At 42.1% G+C, this 20,413-nt stretch overlaps 1 protein-coding gene and 1 pseudogene across 2 annotated transcripts in view; one reads left to right on the forward strand and one right to left on the reverse strand.

The window, feature by feature from the left end:
• Positions 1-931: 931 nt before the first annotated feature.
• Positions 932-20,413, forward strand: part of LOC139666669 (phosphatidylinositol-binding clathrin assembly protein-like) — a 25,165-nt gene continuing 5,683 nt past the window's right edge. For both annotated transcript variants that reach the window (XM_071545965.1, XM_071545966.1), the window contains exons 1-10: positions 932-1,061; positions 11,285-11,427; positions 12,777-12,852; positions 13,319-13,421; positions 13,713-13,806; positions 14,270-14,381; positions 15,470-15,576; positions 17,379-17,420; positions 19,321-19,406; positions 19,769-19,871. In XM_071545965.1, coding sequence (XP_071402066.1) covers positions 932-1,061; positions 11,285-11,427; positions 12,777-12,852; positions 13,319-13,421; positions 13,713-13,806; positions 14,270-14,381; positions 15,470-15,576; positions 17,379-17,420; positions 19,321-19,406; positions 19,769-19,871 — 996 coding nt within the window. The remainder of the gene's footprint in view (positions 1,062-11,284; positions 11,428-12,776; positions 12,853-13,318; positions 13,422-13,712; positions 13,807-14,269; positions 14,382-15,469; positions 15,577-17,378; positions 17,421-19,320; positions 19,407-19,768; positions 19,872-20,413) is intronic.
• Positions 5,424-6,438, reverse strand: LOC139666663 (putative nuclease HARBI1; annotated as a pseudogene).

Below are 20,413 nucleotides of genomic sequence, written 5' to 3' on the forward strand. Positions count from 1 at the left end.
AAGGACAGTTTGAACATCAAACTGCCTCCATCCACCGAGGTGATGAAACAGCTGATGCCTTGCCTTGAAACCCGCGGCAGCCTTCTGCTTTAAGATGCCCTCCCCGGACCCGAGCGATGGCCCAATCGCCCTCCTTTCTTAGTCACCTGATTCATGTACTGCCATTTTACACACAAGTTTGAGTGACAAAAATCGGAATTGGCCTATCGGCAACCCTAACATAGAAATACACCGTTTTATAAGAAGATTAAAAGACGTGGGGGATAAAATCAAATAGAGGCAGGCTCCTATGTGGATCAGCGGGGCGTTTGCAGTCGGATCTCTGCATCGATTCAGGGGGGGAACTGGGTGAAGGAGAAGAAGAAGAAGAAGGAGGTGGAAAAAGAAGAGGACAATGCTCTTTTATATCGTCTTTGAAAACTAGTCTTCTGTCATGGTGAATGTCGCATAGAGGTAATAATAATCACCGGTAGAGTGTCGGTAATTGTCGTCGTTTCGGATTCCGTCCTCGTAGCAGCAGCGCATCCCTCGGCGCCCCGGCCGGCATCTCACCCTTGGCAGGCTATTTCAGGGATACATTACATTACAGCCTACTGTACATTGTCTTATTATTATACTGAGCTGCTTCTGGTGCGCGGGCCGCTTTGACAGACATATATAGATTTTTTTTTCTTCTTTATTTTTTTATCGCCATTTCTTGTGCGGGGTCATCCTGATTCAGACCTTCGACTGAATATTAAATGGTTCCCTGGATGTGACCGTCTTATGTTTTATTTGGCCGCCGTATGAATCCTCTCATCGGATCCACGTCGGTGTACGCTCTCCTCTTCAGACGGGCGATTCGTGCAGAGGGCACCCTCCCTGTCGCTAAAGACATTTTGATCATCCCCGGTTTCCCCCCCTCGACCATTCCGCCCGCCGCCTCTGTAATATGTCGGGACAGTCTTTGACGGACCGGATCGCCGCCGCTCAGCACAGCATGACCGGGTCTGCCATCAGCAAAGCCGTCTGCAAGGCCACGACGCATGAAGTCAGCGGACCCAAGAAGAAACACCTTGACTGTAGGTTAAGCATACCATCACTGCTTACTGTACAGCGTAGGCAGGCATGCATCAGGCTACCAGCAACAAATAGCGTCCCTCACAAAGGATAGCTCGTAAACAGGCATGCATCTATCATCTTTTATATTTTTCACCAGGCCCGATTGGCTGTAGCCATCCTTAATTGCCATCATTACATTCCCTCAGATTACAATGTGATTTACGCAGCAACGCGTGCATCTGGCCATTATGGCAATCATTACCAAAGCCCTAAAATGTAATAACGGGTGTTTGTGAGGCGACTGAGAAATAGCCAGCGATCTGTGCATGTCATTCTGGGGAAATAGGCCACTCAGGTAGGCTAATCATATTGCAACCAGCAGCTTTACAGTGTAGGCCTATCCATTATTAACGCCACTATCAGCAGCAGCATTACCCTCTGGAGAGCAGACACTTCTGTACAGAATGTGCGTTTTCTTCGGGCAGCATCACCATTTTCATATCCACATCTCTTTTTTTCCCTGTGTAACACTATTCCTTATTTGTAAAAAACACTAGCTCATGTCATGTCCATTATCATCCTGTGTTGCATTATTATCATTTCTGAATGTGTCGGTACTGCCAGTGCTGAGGACTACAATATGAGTACATTGCTGTGTGTAGATAGGCTGCTGAGTGTTAACATGGGGCATTGGACACAGCAGTGTTGGTGTCAGTACAGGTTCTTTATCTCCACATCCTGCTAATTACCTGTGTGTGGAAACAAGAAACTGCAGCGATTATGTATGGAGAGAGAGAGAGAAGGAGAGAGAGAGAGAGAGCCTTTAACTAGTGATTATTAGGTTAGGTGGCTTTTCTACCTCACTATAATTACTTGACATGATCGATAGAGAGCACAGGTAATCAATGGTGCTGCCAGTCAGGCACAGAGGCAGTCAGTCCACCAGTTGGAAAAGACAGACAGACGGACAAATATTTAAGATGGCTAATCAGGAGCGACAGTGGCTAAGTCAGTCTTCCAGAAACAACTAGGCAGTTAGCCAGCCAGCCTGCCAGTCAGTTATTCAACCAGCCAGCCAGCCAGCCAGCCAGTAAGTTTGGCAGTGGATTAGTCAGTCATGTCCAGAGCAGGGGTGCCGCTGGGAATTCTGGGCTCCCTGACAAGATGTGCCAGCGGGCCCCCCAAAACCCAATACATCTAAATTAGCACCGTAACACCTCGCCCTTCCCTTCTGGAAGGCCACTAAAGCTTCGGCCCTCCTGAAAGTACAAATGACGTCCCGGGTCCAACAGAGGAGACGCCCAGCGGGGGCGTCAGGCAAGGTTCAGAACCATGTTTGCATGATGAATGTACTTATTTTACAGCGGAAAAGCCATTTTGTGACTCTAGGATTATAAGGGAGAATAACTATGACTATCTGATTCATCTTGTCATCTTCATGTGACCAACACTGATTATCTAGCTTTTCTGTGGCTGTGGATGATCAGTGGCACTAGCGTTGACCAGTAGATGTATCCATCCTAAAAGTCCCATGTTTTACATTATTGCTGTAATTCGGCTGTACTGTCGCTCCACCCTAAAGAGGAACAGTTTGGAAAATCCTGGTACAGATGCAGGCTGGAGGGACTTCTGCTATGGCTAACACTGTAGACCTAATTCACTTCAACCCTGGAAACTTGAATTGAGTTTTAATTGAATTCACATTCTGTATTTCGGCCATTCAGATGCAGCTGTTCTAATAGCCACAGCTAGCTTTCATGAAAAAAAAAAAACTGTACTCTTTCTGTCATACAGTTGATAGCAATGAGGTTAAAGGGTTAGTAAATACTTATAGTCTCTCTCCAGGATATGCCATATTGTAGGACTCACTGGCGTTTATTTAGTGGGGCAGCTACATTACATTACATTATGTCATTTAGCAGACGTTTTTGTCCGAAGCGACATACAGTAAGTACATTTTTTCAACCAATTGTCTATCACAGTCTTCATCAGCTAAGTCTATACTCTGAATGTTAGGGAAGTGTGTTTGTGACCAGAAGGTCAGCGGTTCAAATCTCTGGATCAGCTGAGAAAATCTTAGTTGGGGGGGGGGGGGGAGCGAATAAGCAATGCAAAGTAAAGGCAGTGAACCCCAACTGCTCTAGTGGGGCCTCTCATTGGTCGACAGTACAAGACTGTGACAGTAACTGGATAGATCCCAGGTCTGAATGTGTGAACGTGTGTCTCCCTCTGCAACAACTGCTCCCCTAGGCCACTGCTGAGAATAAGAATACGCTCTTATTCAACTTGCCTGGTTAAATAAGGGTCATAAAAAAGCGGCAGATACTTTTGCTGTCTTTCGAAGTAATGGAAATGGGCATTATTGCCTTTGGCAGGAACGGGATCAGCAAATGGAACAAAATCAATGTGGGTAGCAAACATTGTGGGCTAAAAGGAACAAGAATATAATGAAACAATGATTATTGGCAATGTTGCCCATCAACAGGGTTTCAAAATGCTGCCCATGTATCAAAGCCTTTGAAGCTAGTTTTGCTTTTCAGATCACAGAGAATGAGAATGTCAGAGGGACGTAGCCAGTGATTCTGGATCAGCGCAGCTAATCTGAGAGGTTTGATAAATACCAAAGACATTTCAATTACCTTTCCAAAATACTCAAGGTAGTATTGATCCCTCCTCGCCAGGCACAGAGGAAAAAAGGAGATGAATAGCTACACAGTGATAGAGAACTCTGACGCCATAACTCCAAAAATCACCTGCAAGCAGCGCGTGATAAATCAAGTGCACCTCTGGTCATTTAAGCTACTCAGAGCGGGCGGACCCCGGTCTCATCGGCATGCTTTTTTTTTATGGTGTCATGACCTTGACAGACCGGTTGGTGACACAAACAGCCAATGCTGATTATTTACTACCCATAGCAAAATGATGAGCATGACAGACATAGTAATAGGATTCCACTAGGCAATGTTCTGCATGGCTGAGATAGTAGAGGCTGGCTATAGAAACCAGATTCATCAAACATAGAATACTAATCAGGCCAAGATGACCCTGTGCCCTCAAAGCAGAGTAAATAGCTTTATTTTGCATATAATTTCCTTCGCTGTGTGTTCTACATGGCAGTAATAATGGTGTAGATGTCTGCAGAAGCAACCAAATGGACTGAGAATAATCACGGGTCATTCGTTTCTTGATAGCGATGCTGCTAGTCTCTCGGAGTCAGCCAAATGATGTAAAAGTAGACATGGCTAAAATAATGACAGGCTAACACAAAATCCAGATAATACATGGTCTAGCTTTGGTTCACAGACAATCTGAAAGTCTGTGGTTTTTGATGGGAATCTACAAGCAGAGCACGAATGGAAACCCCGCCAACATTTTCATAGCCCCCCCACTATGTGTCAATCCACGATGACCTTCTTATCTTGCAATGCGTCTGCAGGTCCTGAAAAAGCCTTAAAACGTCTTTAATCATATCGAACACAGTTATCACAGTGTTTTAAGGCTTAAATTCACTTGTAGAAGTCTGCGGTTTCTTGGTTTGCTGTTTTTTACAGTGAGAAATGAGACTTACAGGATATCCTGATAGGTTTACATTTGTTTTTATTTTTCATTTCAGTTGCAACATTGGTCTTATATTTCATTCTAACCGGCATTACAAATCTCTTCAATTTAACTTGATGACACTTCACTGCGGATATCCTCACCATTATCCTCCTTCTAACTGTGTTATCGATGTACGTTATTTCCTATGTGGACCGCAATTTATCAATAATCCTGGTTGCCAATCATACAATCAATACTTCATCACATCCCTATGGCTATGTTCACTGTTATGTGGCCCAGTTGTTCAGAAGTAATCTGATCAGATTGGATCAAATCTTGAAAATGGGTTGTTCAAAAGAAAAAAAGGATTCTGAAATCGGATTAGATCACGTAATTCAGTCTTGGTTTTGATCTGGATCAAACCTTCAGTATGTGTTGTTTGAAACTTTTAAGTAGGATTGGGATACCTTTGATCCAAAAAATCAGGATTATCCTATCAGGATTATCCTGATCCCAGCAGAAGGGTGGATTCAGGGTGGATTTCAGGAACAAAATGTAATAAAACTTTAAAACTGGTCAAATAATACAACATTTGTATCATGTATATATAGTATATATACATTTATTTATATTTTGCACTTGATTTGTTTAACCGTTACAGTGAAAAAGTAGATAAAGTAGACATTAGGCTACCTATTAAGCCTTTCAGTACAGTAAAAAAAAAAAGGATTTTGTCCCCATAAAATAATCCCCCAAATAGCGGTCAATATCAAACAAAAATAATATATTTAATTTAAACTGTCATTTATCACTGTATATTAATTACATCAGAGATGAACCAGTCAAAAGTAGTTTCTAACAATTGCATCCCTTATTGCACGTCCAGTCAGTCCCTCACTCTGAGAGAACGCCGGAGGTTGGTCTGGGTCTTCAGCAGGCTCAGGTGCATCATAAACATCATCACAGAGAGGGACTTTATGCCTGGTAGCGATGTTGTGCAGGACAATACAAGCAAGTATTATGTTGCACGCTCCCTGTGGTTCCACTCGCAAGAAGGAGCATGCAAAGCGCCTCTTCAGGACTCCATTTAAACGCTCAATTGTACATCTTGTTTTGCAATGAGCAGTGTTGAAGCGTGCCTGCTCAGGTGTGTTTGCTACAAGAACAGGGGTCATCAGCCATGGTAGGAGTGGATAGGCACTGTCTCCTAATATTATGGCATCCGGTCGGTTGGTTTGGAGCACTCTCCCTCAGGATACGCGCATCATGGACAGACCCAGGCCACTTCACGACGCAGTTTGTGATGATGAGGTCAGCGTCGCCCACAAGTTGGATGTTGATGCTGTGCCTCCCCTTTCGGTTGATGTACTCCCTCTCATGAGGTGCTTGTATATGCACATGAGTGCAGTCGATAACCCCCCCAATAATATTGGGCATGTTCCCCTAAAGAAAAAAAATGCACTTGGTCTGGGCAATCTGGTCATCCTTTGGAAATGAAACAAATTGATTGACCAGGCTGGCCAATGCGATTGACACAGCTTTCACCACATCACTCACAGTTGATTTGTCCACTGCTATATTGTCACCAACAACTTGGTAGAAAGTCCCAGATGCATAGAAGCGCAGAGCAATGAAGCCCTGTTCTTCCACAGACAGACCGTGACTCCTTCGGGTTCTGCGTTGAGGTTTTGGCCTGACAAGATCTGCAATGTACTTAATATCAGCATTCCCAAAGCGAACCCGAGCATACAGTTCCTCAGTGGTGTATTGCTCCAGTGGTTTTGTACGCTCAGTGTACACCCTTTGACCGTATCCTCTCCTACCAAAACGGTGGTGACGATGGACAATACCTGCCATGTCAGTGCCTCTCTGTAAGTCCCCTGAGAAAGGCTGAATAAGATGGCAGTGTAATTGGTCTTTTCAAACACACACCCAGTAAACATCAATTAGCTGATGTGCTTTGGTTTGTGTTCAATTAAATCAATCATGCCCAAGGCCTATAAACTCTATGTTCACTACACCAAAGAGGTAGAACCATGGACTCAAAAGGACCTAATTTCACTGTTGCAGAAACCCAGGCACTGCTGGAGGGTGTTAGGTGCCATTATGCCTCAATAGTAGGAAGTTATAATTCTACTAAGGGTGAAGAAGTGACTAACAAAAAGAAAAAAGACATTTGGGTTGAAATCACCCAGAATGTGAATGCCATGGGGTCTGGCCAGAAGAGGACCACGGAGCAGGTGAAATTTTGATGGAAGAATCTGAAGGCCAGGACAACAAAGGACCATGCTGAAGCAAAAAACACCCCCAAACAGGCAACAAGCCCTTTAGAAGAGGTGATTACACAGATGTGGTTCTTGACATTATTGGAGGTGAAAACTCGCAAGCTCTGCACGGGATTCAAGGTGTTGTAGGGGACGGTAAGCCCACGATTGTAGAGGAAAGCGAGCCAGTTCCTCCTAATGCAGAGGAAACATTTATTCTGGATCTCAACCCTGTTATTGAGGAAGAAGGTGGATCATCACTGGTAGAGCCAGTAGTTATTGCCACAGGAGCTCAGAAAAGAGGCTGGAAGCGTTCTTTGCCAAACAAAGATAATGATGCCCATGAGTCACTTCTTAAACGAGAAACTGAAAGAGCAGAAGTACAGATTCGTCTGGCAGAGGAACAAATCACTCTCACCCAACTACAGCAAACCGAAGCCAGATTTGAGATCCGCCTCCTAAAAGCAGGACTTCAAAAAGCTCCACAAATGAAGAAGAACTCTGAACATTCTTTATTTTGTTAACTATTGGACATTTAGCCTTTTTATGATTTAAAACACGTGTTCAAAATATCCACAATGTATTTGTGAATAATGTATATTTGTTTGTTTTTATTTATTTGTTGTGGGTCAGATGAGGGGTCTGACTGTTTAAAAGAAATTGAAAATGGAAGGGGATGTTTGTATTGTTTTATTGTGCTGTTTTCTGTCTCTTCAAATAAAAACACTTAAAGTGACCCCACGCTGGCTATTCTACCTGTTGTTCTTTACATAGCTAGTAGCCTACATTGTGATATGTAGTCCTATTTAGAGCACTGGTAATCCGGATTTGGTAATCTTGAAAAGTTTGTATCTGGATCGGGGTGATCCTGGATAGCAAAACATGGGATTTCCAAATCCGGATCATTCTGATCGAGATTAAACTTTTTTAACAACTGGGGAATACGCAGAGGTGGACACAGTACAGAAATAGTAAATTTAGTACAAGTACTGAACTAAAAGTAAAATAGTACCTTATAAAAAAAGTGTGTGATTGTGTGTGAGCCCTTGCATTTAAGGTAATGTTTAATCATGATGCAGTGAAGCAGCATGGCCTCTTTACCGGATGCTTTACATTGGTGAGTGTGTACAAGAGACCAGGACTCACCATTTGACTGTAAACATGAATTAGTGGGATTCAATCTGGTCCCATTAGTTATTGTGGCAGGAGCATATTCACCAGAAAACCCATTAATGACATGTAAAGTGTAATGGAGTGCTACCATTAGCACGTACTGTGTCGATATCCGTGTCCTGAGATAGTATGGCGATTAAGAACAGTTGTCGATGAAAAATACTAATATACAGCAGTGATTCCAGGGTTGGAGCCATTTTTATATAGTTTGCGTTTCATAATGACAGGTGCATTCGTTCAATCAGGTTGTGGTAATCTACATACATCCATGCAATCCTTAGATGCATTCATAGGTTATTTTCTATGCATGCATCAAATATAGGTATTTATATTGATTATGCAAACCCACTTTTCAGTTGTAAGACCTTTGACTAACATTTGGCCCTAGAGCAGGTGGACCAAATGTCATGACATTAATGCAGCCAGAGTCAGAGATCGACTGCAGTCGGTCCAAATAGAGGAAAATCAAAGCAAAGCATAGCTGCACAATAGTGATAATGACTGTTATTGATGCTATGATTGGCATTATTTTTGTTGTAGTTGCTGTTGAGGGTTTAACACCCAAAAAATGATATAAAATGAACATTGAAGCATCAGTTGCAGTGAATCACAAGTGTATTTACATGTATTTAACATTTAACACGGTTATAATTTAGGATTCTTGAGTATCCTGTTTTTCTTTGGCCACTGAAAACATCACAGACTTTTCACATAAACCCTGATAACGTCTTATCCTGGTAAGATACAGACCCAGGATCTGTCTTAGGAACCGAGTTTGAAGTTTTCTCTCAATAATTCAGAACACAAATCTCCTCTCTCTCCCTTCCTCCCTCCTCTTTCTCTCCCTGAACACAAACATACTCCCTCTCTCACTTTCCCAATTATTTTGGTTCACTGGATTTGGGTTATTGTAACTTATTTTATTTCCCTCACTTGTCATTTTATGCATTGTGTTGCTGCTGCTGAGATGCTGAAGCTAGTGGTTCTGTTATCCAATTCAGGTAGATTTTATTATCTAGTTCAGTTGTAGATTGATTTTTTTTATTTGTTTATTTTGCTAGGAGAGGAAGTCCCTTGTGTGTTTCATCTCATCTGGTCAAATGTGTAATTTGTTTCTTCTTTCTGTGTTTTTATCACTTTGCCCCTGTGTTTGATCACTGTGCAAAAAAACGTAAACTAAATAAGATATTAGCCAGGATCTTGTTTTGCAGTTAGTTTTCCCAGTCTGCATAAGCTCAGTTTCCACTGTAATATTCAGAGACGATTGTGAAGTAAACATCTTCAGATAGGTTAAAACTTTTCAAATGGCGGCTATGGAATTTTGGAATAAAACTCTTCAGGTTCAAATAGAGAAATACAGTTCACACACACACACACACACACACACACACACACACACACACCCAGACAAGTTTGAAAAAAAAAAGTGTTTTTCGTTGAATTATTCACAACCTCTTCTCTACAGTAATCCAATTGAACAGTTCTGAGTCACGGTTGAATAATATCACATGAAATAAAGTCCACTTCTGGCTTTGCATTAGAGTATGCCGATATTCAACAGGGCATGTGAAGAGAAGTGTGGTTCTGCTGTTTAAACTGTAGTGCTTTCACTAAGAGTCAGTAATTCTTTGAGATTATCCAGGCGCCTTACATACTTCACATTTCAATCTTTAGCCTGAGAAGAAATCCTAAAGGGAAGAATGTGGGGCTTTGTTCCTATAGCCTGTCCTGGTTATAGGTTCAGGGTTCACCTCTAAACATGTGATTGTAAATATAAGTTTGCATTTTCTTTTCTCTGTGATCTGATCCTGAGTAAACCTGGCAGTTTATTTTCCGACAAGATTATTTGGATGTTGTTAAACATATATTCGGAGAGACACACACACACACACACACACACTCAGCCTGCCATTCCTCAGACCTTCATGTCCTACACGCCGCAGAACACTGAGCTATTTCCCTTTGAAATTTACTCCACATTTGCTATGGACACGCAATTTTCGCAGTAGATGTGAGTCTGCGAGGGCCGGTGTCGGGGTCAGCTTTGTTTTAGTCCACCACAGATCACAAAGACGCTCTTGGAAGAGAATTTAAATTCCTACTTCGTGAGCGGTCTCTTCATTTGACTGTTTTTTTTAATTATGCAGCCCTTGAGTTGACTGCGTTGGAATAGAATCGGCCCAGACTTGTACCTGCCATCTTCACAGCAGATATTTTACTCACATCTTAGCCTGGGTAGCACTGCTGAATTATAGTCACAAAATGGATTTTGTGATACAGTAGCGTTGATTCTGATCCATCTGTCTATGCAATCTCTATCATTACATATTCATTAAAACATTGATTTGTGTACTGATCATTCATTCATTCAGTCAAAGGGAATGCATCAGTCAATATGACTGCATTCACTGTGGTTATTCCCTCGTTCCAGAGATTAATAATAAATCGACTTGTAAACTCATTCTGGTTATAAATTCCAAATTCAGTGTGTAGCTGATGCTCTTACCCAGACTTACAGTGAGTGAACAGGCTGGTTTGTTCAAGGACACTTCAGCAACACACATGGATGTTGCGGTGATCGAACCTGCAACCCGAATGGTGTTTGGTGCCTTGCTCAAGGGTGCACACCCATCTCTGTCACCCGTGTTTTATCCCAGTCATTCATTCACATTGTCTGATTGTTTTCTCTGGTCTCCAGACTCGATACACTGCACCAGCGATCCACTCACTTTTTCACTGCATCCTTGCTGCAATATCTGCACTTTACACAGATTGCATAAGAAGGAAAGCAAGGAAAGAAAATAACCACAGACCTTTCTCACCCTGCCTTCTCCCTTTTCAAATCAGAGTATCAAATGCAGAACTTCTCGCTTCAGAGACAGTTCCCACCCTGAAGCCATCAGGCACTTCAGCTCAGCTCTAAATACATTAAGCACTTTATGTTTATAATAAGCACCTCTTATCAGGAAACGTGAATTATTTTTATATTTATCTGTTTTATGGAGTACTACTCTTTTTATTGTAGCTATTTATTGTATTTTTATTATTATTCTTATTTTATGATTGATCCTACTTATTGCTTTTTTTTTACTAGTTGTGCGGTACTTTGGCTGGTGTGATATGTTGATTTGTGCATTGTGTCACCCTGTCTTTGTTTTTAACCTGAGCTGCACCAAGACGAATTCCTATCAGCTTTTGCTGACATGGCAATAAAGAATTGAACTTGAACTTGAACTCTTTCACTCGCTCTGTTTTGTGCCCTGCAGACCTGATCCACTGCACCAATGAGCTGAACGTCAGCGTTCCCCACCTGGCAGACACACTGCTGGAGCGCACAGCCAGCAACAGCTGGATCGTGGTTTTCAAAGCCCTCATCACCACACACCACCTCATGATGTACGGCAACGAGGTGAGCTGAACGCACAAACGAGCAGCAGGTCGGAGTTATGTTGCACAGACATTTCTCAGAGGCAGAGAAGAGCTGCCTGAGTTAAAGTCCCCATGAATTGAACTCCCACTACTTTTACTTCCTGGAAAACAGAGTATCTTTAATGGTGACCTCATGCTGCACCAGTAGGTGTAAATATAACCAATAAATAAATAAATTTCTAACCAATAAAACATCAGATTTTTTAACAATCCCATCCCTCTGCGCCCCTCACATCAAATAAAACTGCCTTTCTCTCCCTGACTCATATTCCACTGGTTTAGACTTTTGAATGATCCCCCAACATCCTGTTTCAAAAGGAAATGCATCAAATCCAGGAAGTAAAGATGCCATTTCATGTGGTCTTTAAACCTCAGTGGGTAGAGCCAACGAGCAGCAGGTTTTTGGCGCACAAGTTAGCCTACTGGCAAACTTGAATGGCAAAGAAGGAACTCTGGTCAAAATATGAATGAAATATAGAAATGACAGTGACTTCTTCATTCATTCATGACCATGGCATTCACATTCCTGGAAGGTCAGCAGACTTGCCAACTAGTTTATACAGGTCGCTGTAAGCCAGTTTGGCTAGCTTGAACTTGGACGGTCAGCTAGGCTAACTAGCTAACTGAGATAGCTTAGTATAGATTGCATTTCTTTTTCAGAGCACTAGGCTTGATATTACCTTCCTCCTCTCTTCCTGCTTTTTTCACTGGGCTTCAGTCTAAAGTTACTTTGCATAAAAACTGTGGTTTGGCTCTGTCCAGTGTTTAACTCAACTAATGAGTTGAGAGATTTCTGCCTCCAGAGCAGCTTTACCTCTGGGAAATGTTTGTGGAACTAATTGTGCACTCATGTGCTATTGGATATCGGAAAAAACAAATTTCCTACTTGGGAATTTAACATGAACGGCTCCTAAGTCCTACCTGAGTTTCCAAAGTATGACCCAGTGGTGACCTTTAACCTTCTCAACAAGGCGAAAAACATATTTGTGTCCGTCAACAGGAAGAAAACACATACCAATGCACTTTTATTGCAAGTTTGTTGTTAGCCACACTAACCTAAAATTTGTTGAATGAAGTTAATCAATTTAGCTTGTTAAGCTGCAGGACGTCCATGTCTTCTGGGTTTGATTTTCCAACAAAATAGCACATAAATGCAAAGTCCGGGATGTCGGACCTTCCCACCGGCACATAAATACACAATAAAACTACAATCTACAAATGAGCCTCACCGTGCCAGACTTACACACACCCAGTGTGTCTGCATGGGCATCACTTGATATTGTCAGATAACCAGCTCTCTCTTTCTCTCTCCTGTTCTTTTTCCATCAGAGATTGATCCAGTACCTAGCCTCCAGAAACACACTCTTCAACCTCAACAACTTCCTAGATAAGGCTGCGCTACAAGGTGATTTAATGCCATTTGGCAATTTGTAAACTCGGCAATGCCGTACATCTAATAAAATGACTTTATGTCTGATTCTCCCTGGCTCTGTAACACGATCGGTAATCCTATTTCAGAGTTGTATTACTTTGTTCCAAAGAGGAAGCCACAATCCAGAATTGGATATAGACAAATGAGCTCTCAGCTTGGTACAAGAGGGTGCTCAATGTTGCTGAAAATGTGATGCTCAGTCACTGGCCGTTTAAAGATGTTAAAAAAGAAAAATCCCCAGTGTAAGATGGTGTTGGGGCCATTTTGATAGATCATGAAAAGCAGATTTTGGCTTTCAGCATCTCTGGGAGTGAATGGGGTGAAGTGGCTCAAAGACGGCTTGGTACATTTGATAGGAAAGGGATTGTAGCTTCACCTGGTTTGGATGTGGGTCAAGGTGAGCTGTCTCTAACAGTAGTGCCCCCCATCTGTCCTGCAGGGTATGACATGTCAACCTTCATCAGACGCTACAGCCGCTACCTGAATGAAAAAGCCATGTCTTACAGATTAGTGGCAGTGGACTTCACCAAGATGAAGAGAGGGTAATATACTGGTGCACACACACACACACACACACTTACATAACACATTGACATACATAACGATAATATTTATTCCCTAATTCTAATTCACACTAATATCCTATTTCTGCATTATTTCATCGCCCGTTTTTGGTTCTAAAGGATCTCCGTACACACACACCTTAGTTTACCATTTTGATACCTAAGTCCTGTGTGTGTGTGTGTGTGTGTGTGTGTGTGTGTGTGTGTGTGTGTGTGTGTGTGTGTGTGTGTGTGTGTGTGTTTGTGTGCTTGTTTTCTGTGTGTTGCCAGGGCTGACGGCGTGATGCGCACCATGAACACAGAGAAGCTGATCAAGACTCTGCCCATCATTCAGAACCAGCTGGATGCGCTGCTGGACTTCCAGGTACACATCTGATGTTTAAAGACAGAAGGCTTGAGACGCCGACTTGGGATTGTAAAGTTGTCAGTTTGAATCCCAAGAGAAGGAGTAATGCTCTCCTCCCTTCCATCAACTACTGTCAAACACCTTTGAGCAAGCACTAAACTAAACTACTCAAGTAGAATCAGTAGAAGACTGTAAAAGCACTAAGCAGCTGCCAGCTCATAGTGAATTTATTTTTTATTCTCGTGTCTGGTTTCCTTTATATGTACTCTTGTTTCCTTATTATTATTACTACCATATATTATGATTTTTACCACTGAGTATACAGTATATTATGTCAAATATAGTGGTTGTTCTTGTTAATTGTAACACATGTAAACACGTCAATTCCATATATTGCCTTTATCGTGCTCAGTTTCTTTCGTTCTTCTTTTCTTTCCTTCTCTTTCTTTCTCTTTCTTTCTCTCTCTCTCTCTAACTCCAGCCTAACTCTAATGAGCTGACCAATGGTGTGATCAACGCAGCTTTCATGTTGCTGTTTAAAGACTCCATACGGTTGTTCGCTGCCTACAACGAAGGGGTCATCAACATGCTGGGTAACCCCCCCCCCCCCCACACACACACACACACACACACACACACACACACACACAGCAACGGGTGGACACAGCAGATCCACAGTTAATCTCCATTCAGTCTATATTAGATTGATGTAGTAATCTTGAGGACTGACCTGTTGCCCCTGATGTCTTGGGATCAGACAGAGTTCAGATCACATGACAAGAGGAGAAATCAACTTTGGCTCCTAGCATCTCTCTAATTCCAGTTAAAGACTATAAAGATCCCCTTCCTTTCTTGTATGAATTATTTAACCAGCAAGGAGTCAGTGGCTAATACTGAGAGCAGACCATCAAACTTCTCAGCGTGAAGTATATTAAATGATTCATTACTTAATGGACCTGATCTAAGGTGCTTTGACTAGGATCGAGACCTGCTGGGAGCTGGGAGTCCCAATTTAGGTTTGTTTTAACCTGCATGGAATACCAGATGGGTGGAGTTTACCATATCAGGACAATTCAGATAGTGTCAGATAAGATGGATGGCGGTAGTAAAGTATACTAGATTGATTTTACATATTTTTTCAGTGTTTGTGTTTACTTTCTGGTGCTATTAATGTCCTGTGTTGTAAATGCCACATATCTGGCACTTCAGCTAAAATAAACCATAAAATGTATTTGCTAATACTGTTTGACCCAGATCTGCAATGAACAAGTCAGTTTAGGGGTGGGACATGTATCAAAATTCATTATATTGCGATCGTGGGGCAGAAAAATCAATTGCGATATTAGCTCCATTTTATTCTGCTGTAGTAATCACAAATTTCACAAGTTCTCCATTGAAATTATATTATTTGCACTTTGTAATGACATTTTTAAATTGTTGTTTACATTCTAGCAAGCCAATGCAATTTCTAGAAAGATTTGTGGCTCAGAAATAAACATAATTCTGCACAGTCAGACTTTGTTGTCATTGTTGTCATTTGTTGTCATTAACCCTTTTATTTATTACATCGTATCGTGGTTAAGCATATCTTTCCATCCCAAAGTACTTCTCCTTTTAAATGAGTTTGTGCTTGATGAATGAAGAGATCTCTGACGCCGATTCTGGTCCCTCTACTCCACAGAGAAATACTTCGACATGAAGAAGAACCAGTGCAAAGAGGCTCTGGAGATCTACAAGACCTTTCTCAACAGGATGACCAAACTGTCCGAGTTCCTCAAAGTGGCAGAGGTAACGTCTGTCCGTCCCGCCGCTCCTCCACTGAGGAAACACTGAGCAAAACACCACTGCAGAGGGTGGGAGCGTCTGTCCGGAGTGCATCTCAAGGGGTTACGCTGGTCTCCCCTCACCTTCTCTTCTCTCCTCTCCCCGTCTCTCCTCTCTTCATCTCTTCTCTCCTCATCTCTCCTCTTCTCTCCTCGTCTTGTCTGTCCTCTCATCTCTTCTCTTCTCCTCTCCTCATCTCTGCTCTCCTCTTCTCTCCTCATCTCCTCTCCTCTTATCCTCTCTTCTCTCCTCTCCTCATCTCTTCTCCCCTCTCCTCCTCTCCTCTTATCCTCTCTTCCCTTCTCTCCTCACCTCTTCTCCTCCCCTCTCCTCTCCTCTCCTCTCCTCTCCTCTCCTCTCCTCTCCTCTCCTCTGAATTGACTTGAACAGGACAGGTGTAATATGGAATCAGTTTCCTACGGATTGTTTTCCATATTGCTTTGTGAATTTGTCCTGTTTTTTTTTTTTTTTCAGAAGAATGTCGAAAAGAGTTGACAACTTGCGGAGGAAACCACTTTAAACTGTTGAGATGCGTTCTAGACTTGTTTTTTTTTCTCTAGAAATGACCCTTGCGATCTGATCTACAGTCAGTATTTTCTAACCTCAACTGTGAGGAATTTAAAACTGATTGCAAATCAGCGTCCAAGGGGCTACTTCTCCTTAATCTTCCCGTCTTTTTTTTTGCCTTTCGATTTTCTCCTCTTTTCTGTCCTGTTTCTTGCCCTGACCCGGGGAGGGGGTGACCCCGAGACACTGATTAACGGCTGAGCCTTAGCCAATCAGAGAGCCACTCATGTAGAGCTTCCAGTTGAAGGACCCCTCGCGTGCTGCCTGTTCACATGCCTGCACTGCATGCCCAAGCAAGCTGTATTTTTTCTATCTCTATCTCTGTCTCCTCTTCCTCCTTTTTGATTTCCTCCCTCCCTCCCTTTTTTTTAAGTCTCTTTTACAATGGCTGTTATCCAATTAATAGTTCCAATACTTGCTAGGCTTCACAGTGAATATAAACAGTTGTATCGTCTGTAGACTATGTAGCATTTCCCCGTGCGTCATCTTCAAAGGGTTTGGTTTGGTTCCTATCTGGAAGAAGGTTTGGGGTAACGGAGGGGTGTAGCAGCTCGATCCAAAAAAAAAAAAGAAAAAAGAAAGAAAAAACAGACTAACGTTGACTTTAAGGACCCATTCATTTACCTGTCTAACAAAATGTGTGTTTGTCTGTTTGTTTGTGTCATTTGTGCCCCTTCCTTCTCTTTCTGTTCAAAGTCAACATTAGTTGAGTGTCTTCCTTTTGGATGTTTCTCACCCCGCAGTCACGTGACCTGTTGTCTGCCTTATCTGCCTCGCCCGTTCAACCAGTCAGTGTGTTCAGCATTCATTTCAAACCAGTCTCCAGATCTCAGTGTGTGTGTGTGTGTGTGTGTGTGTGTGTGTGTGTGTGTATATGTGTGTGTGTGTGTGTGTGTATATATAGGTGTTTGTATGCGTGTGCATGCACCCTCCTCCCCTCCTCCTCCGTTGTCTTTTATTTGTTTTCCTTTCCAGCCACTGCATGAAGTAATGAATGCTTCGGTTTGATTCTTCTTTCTCCCTCCTCCTCCTCTTCTTCTTCCTCCTCTTCCTCCTTCACATGCCTCCTTTCCTTTTTTTTTTTTTACTCTGTGGTCTGTTGGGTTTTTTGTTTATTCCTTGGTTTATTACATTTGGTTTATTTTTTTGTTTTGCCTCCCTCCTCCCTCCCCTACCCCTCCTCCTTTTTTGTGACACAGCGAGTTGGGATAGATCAGGGCGACAGTCCCGATCTCACACAGGTCAGTCTACATCTCATCTCAATCAATCAATCAACCAGTCAATCAACCAATCAATCAATCAGTCAAGTCAATCCCATAATGCTTCATTTCTAAACGCTCCCGTTCCCTACTCACCCTACAGACCTGCCCACACTGCAGCTGCCCCGTCCTCCTCCTCTCTTCCTCACTCTCCTTAACTCCTTCTCCCCTCTTCCTTTCTTTCTGCACAGAGTCTAGAGTAGGGAGGAACCAATTACTATAGCCTTGAACTTGACCCCTTCAGCGCCATTTTATTCCAATTTTTAAGCATTTTTATGCAGAAATATCAAGTTTCTTTCTTATCTGAATCACTGCAGAGCAAATTTTAGTCTATGTGCCATGGTACGATTTTGAAAGCAGCATTTTATGCAGTTGAATTACAAAAGCTTTTAGTCAATTCACATATACTTCCATTTTAGATGTCCATGATTGGGGCTTAGTATCTGCCTGAATTCTAACAGTGGTCTCTCTGGCATTCTCCCAGTGTAAATATCAAGGCTTGTCTCCCTTGATTCAAATGCTTATCACAGAAATAGAACTCCTTATCTCAAACTCAGTAAAGCTTTAAAGAAATAAGTCTCTATCCAAATAAGCACTGTTCATATCATTTTCCTGAAAAGAAATCCCTTTGCATTAGCTGTGGGGAGAGCAGCGAATGGTTTTTACTAAATAGGTTTCTGCAAATATGACTTGGATAGGTGCACATAATGCCATCATAAGTACTGCATATCATGTTATAGGCCTGATACGCAATTTATCCTTTTCAATGGGCACATAATTGGATTTTTACAATATGTCAAATCAGAAAATAAATTGAAAAAGGCTTCACTCTTTCTTTTTTCTCTCAATGTGTCATGTTTGTAGTGCTTATGAAGACCCTATATGCCCCTATTCAACTACATAGTGACCCATGCCTATACTGAGCTCTAGATATGTGTCTGTTTTACTTTTAAACTTTTAGCATATTCTAGATTTCTCTGAAGAAGGATATCCAGAATTCGCATTTTACTCTCTTTCCCCCTTAAAATAAGTATATGAGAAATCTTTTCTTTGTTTGCTTGTTGTGTTTAGATTGTGTTCTCTGAAGCTGAAATGTAAGGCTCTGGCTGAAAACCTCGGTATCACATGTGGTCCAAACGAACCCATCCATCCCTTTGTTTTTCTATGAAGGATGCTGTCCAGCTGCTTAATGTGTATACCTGGTTTTCACCAGACAATTGCCTTTCAGTAAGTTAACTTCCTTGGCTTCCAGTGTCTCATTTTGAATTGGGACAAAATTTTGATTCTAACCCGACTAGTTGCTGCTTAATCGCTAAAATAAATCAAATCAGTAATATTTTTATTTTAACAAGAAGTGGAATCCACGGGTTAACTCCTTATTTCTGGACTGCGATTTTCCATTTGTGAGTGCGTGCGTGCGTGCGTGTGTATACGAGAGCGTTTGTGCACCCCTGTGCATGGGCTTCTTAGATGGTTAGGAGATGTGTTTGTTGTGTTTGTACTCTGGAGCCCTGCAGGAACGACGCTCTGCTCCGCTCCGCTCTGTCCTGACCTGTCAGTCCTGCTGTGGACTTGCTTGCATGATCCAGGGCTGATCTGTGCATGCTTGTCAACCAAACCTGATGAAACCAAATGCAAAAACAAAAGAGCTGTTCCAATCTTAGAGAAGACAAATGGACATAAATTTAAGGGTGATGTCTTAATTCTGGTGCTGCTTTGTGTGTATGTGTGTATGTGTGAGAGTGAGAGAGAGAGAGAGAGAGAGAGAGAGAGGGAGATAAAATGAGTATGAGATGAGTGAGAGAAAGCGGTGTGTCCCCCTTTGTCTACTTGCCTGTGCTCCTAATGTTGCCCCTCCACCCCCCGCCCCATCCTCCCCCAGGCTCCTAGCTCTCTGCTGGAGGCGCTGGAGCAGCATCTCGCCTCTTTGGAGGGAAGGAAAATCAAGGAGTTCTCCACTGCTAGCAGGTAAACTCAGCCCATGTACTGCAGTAGCTATGTAATACTACTGTAATACCATGTAATAATACTGCTACTACTACTATTACTACTACTACTACTAACACTACTACTGCTACCACTACTACTACTTCTACTGTACTACTACTAACACTACTATTACTACTACTACTACTACTACTACTACTACTACTAATAATAATAATAATAATAATAAACCTTTGATAGAACACAAAATATAAGTTACAAAATGCTGTAAAGTGTAAATCAGTAAAAAAAAGGAAGGACAAACAAAACAATGAAACAACTGTGAATTCTGACTTTGCAAAAATAGGAGTGTGTGTGTGTGTGTGTGTGTGTGTCACCCTCAGATCCAGCACCCTGTCCAGTGCAGTGTCCTCTCTCTCCAGCACTGGGATCTCCCTCAGCCGTATGGAGGACAAGACAGATGACAACAGACTGCAGCAACACAAGGTGAGACATTTTTACAAGTTAACACTTTACAGCATATGGGCTGATACGCAGGATGTTCTGCTACCATTTCAAATAGGATTAAAAAGACAACAAATGCTGATTACATGTAGAGCATTCATACCTTGGAAAACAAACAGAAATTAGTTTTACCTTGTAATATATCACTAGAAAATGTAGAAAATAAATTTTGGCATCAAGATAAACTTTTCATAAAACACCCCCTTATCTTTAAAATGGTCGCATGTCGAGCCTGCATGTCATCCCAGCGAGACGGGATGTTCACATTGACCAGACCTTACAGTAACTAATGCATTTATTTACAGCCTGATCCTAACCAGACTTATAAAACCTTCCCCTGTCTAGATAAGCTAACAGTTTGACATGTAGGACTGTAGCTCAGAGAGCGAACACTGACATAACTGACATTAGGTCTGACAGCCCATTTTAATGGCCATTTAGCAGGCATCACTACAGTCTTTGTGATGTTATTAGGACTTACAACTAACAGCTAATGCCACGTACCAAAAACAGCCTCCTGTGGA

Source organism: Centroberyx affinis, unplaced genomic scaffold, assembly GCF_046629955.1.
Source record: "Centroberyx affinis isolate AG114_WGS23_722 - 3 ecotype Tasmania unplaced genomic scaffold, CSIRO-AGI_Caff_v1 ptg005081l_1, whole genome shotgun sequence".
Lineage (NCBI taxonomy): Eukaryota > Metazoa > Chordata > Actinopteri > Beryciformes > Berycidae > Centroberyx > Centroberyx affinis.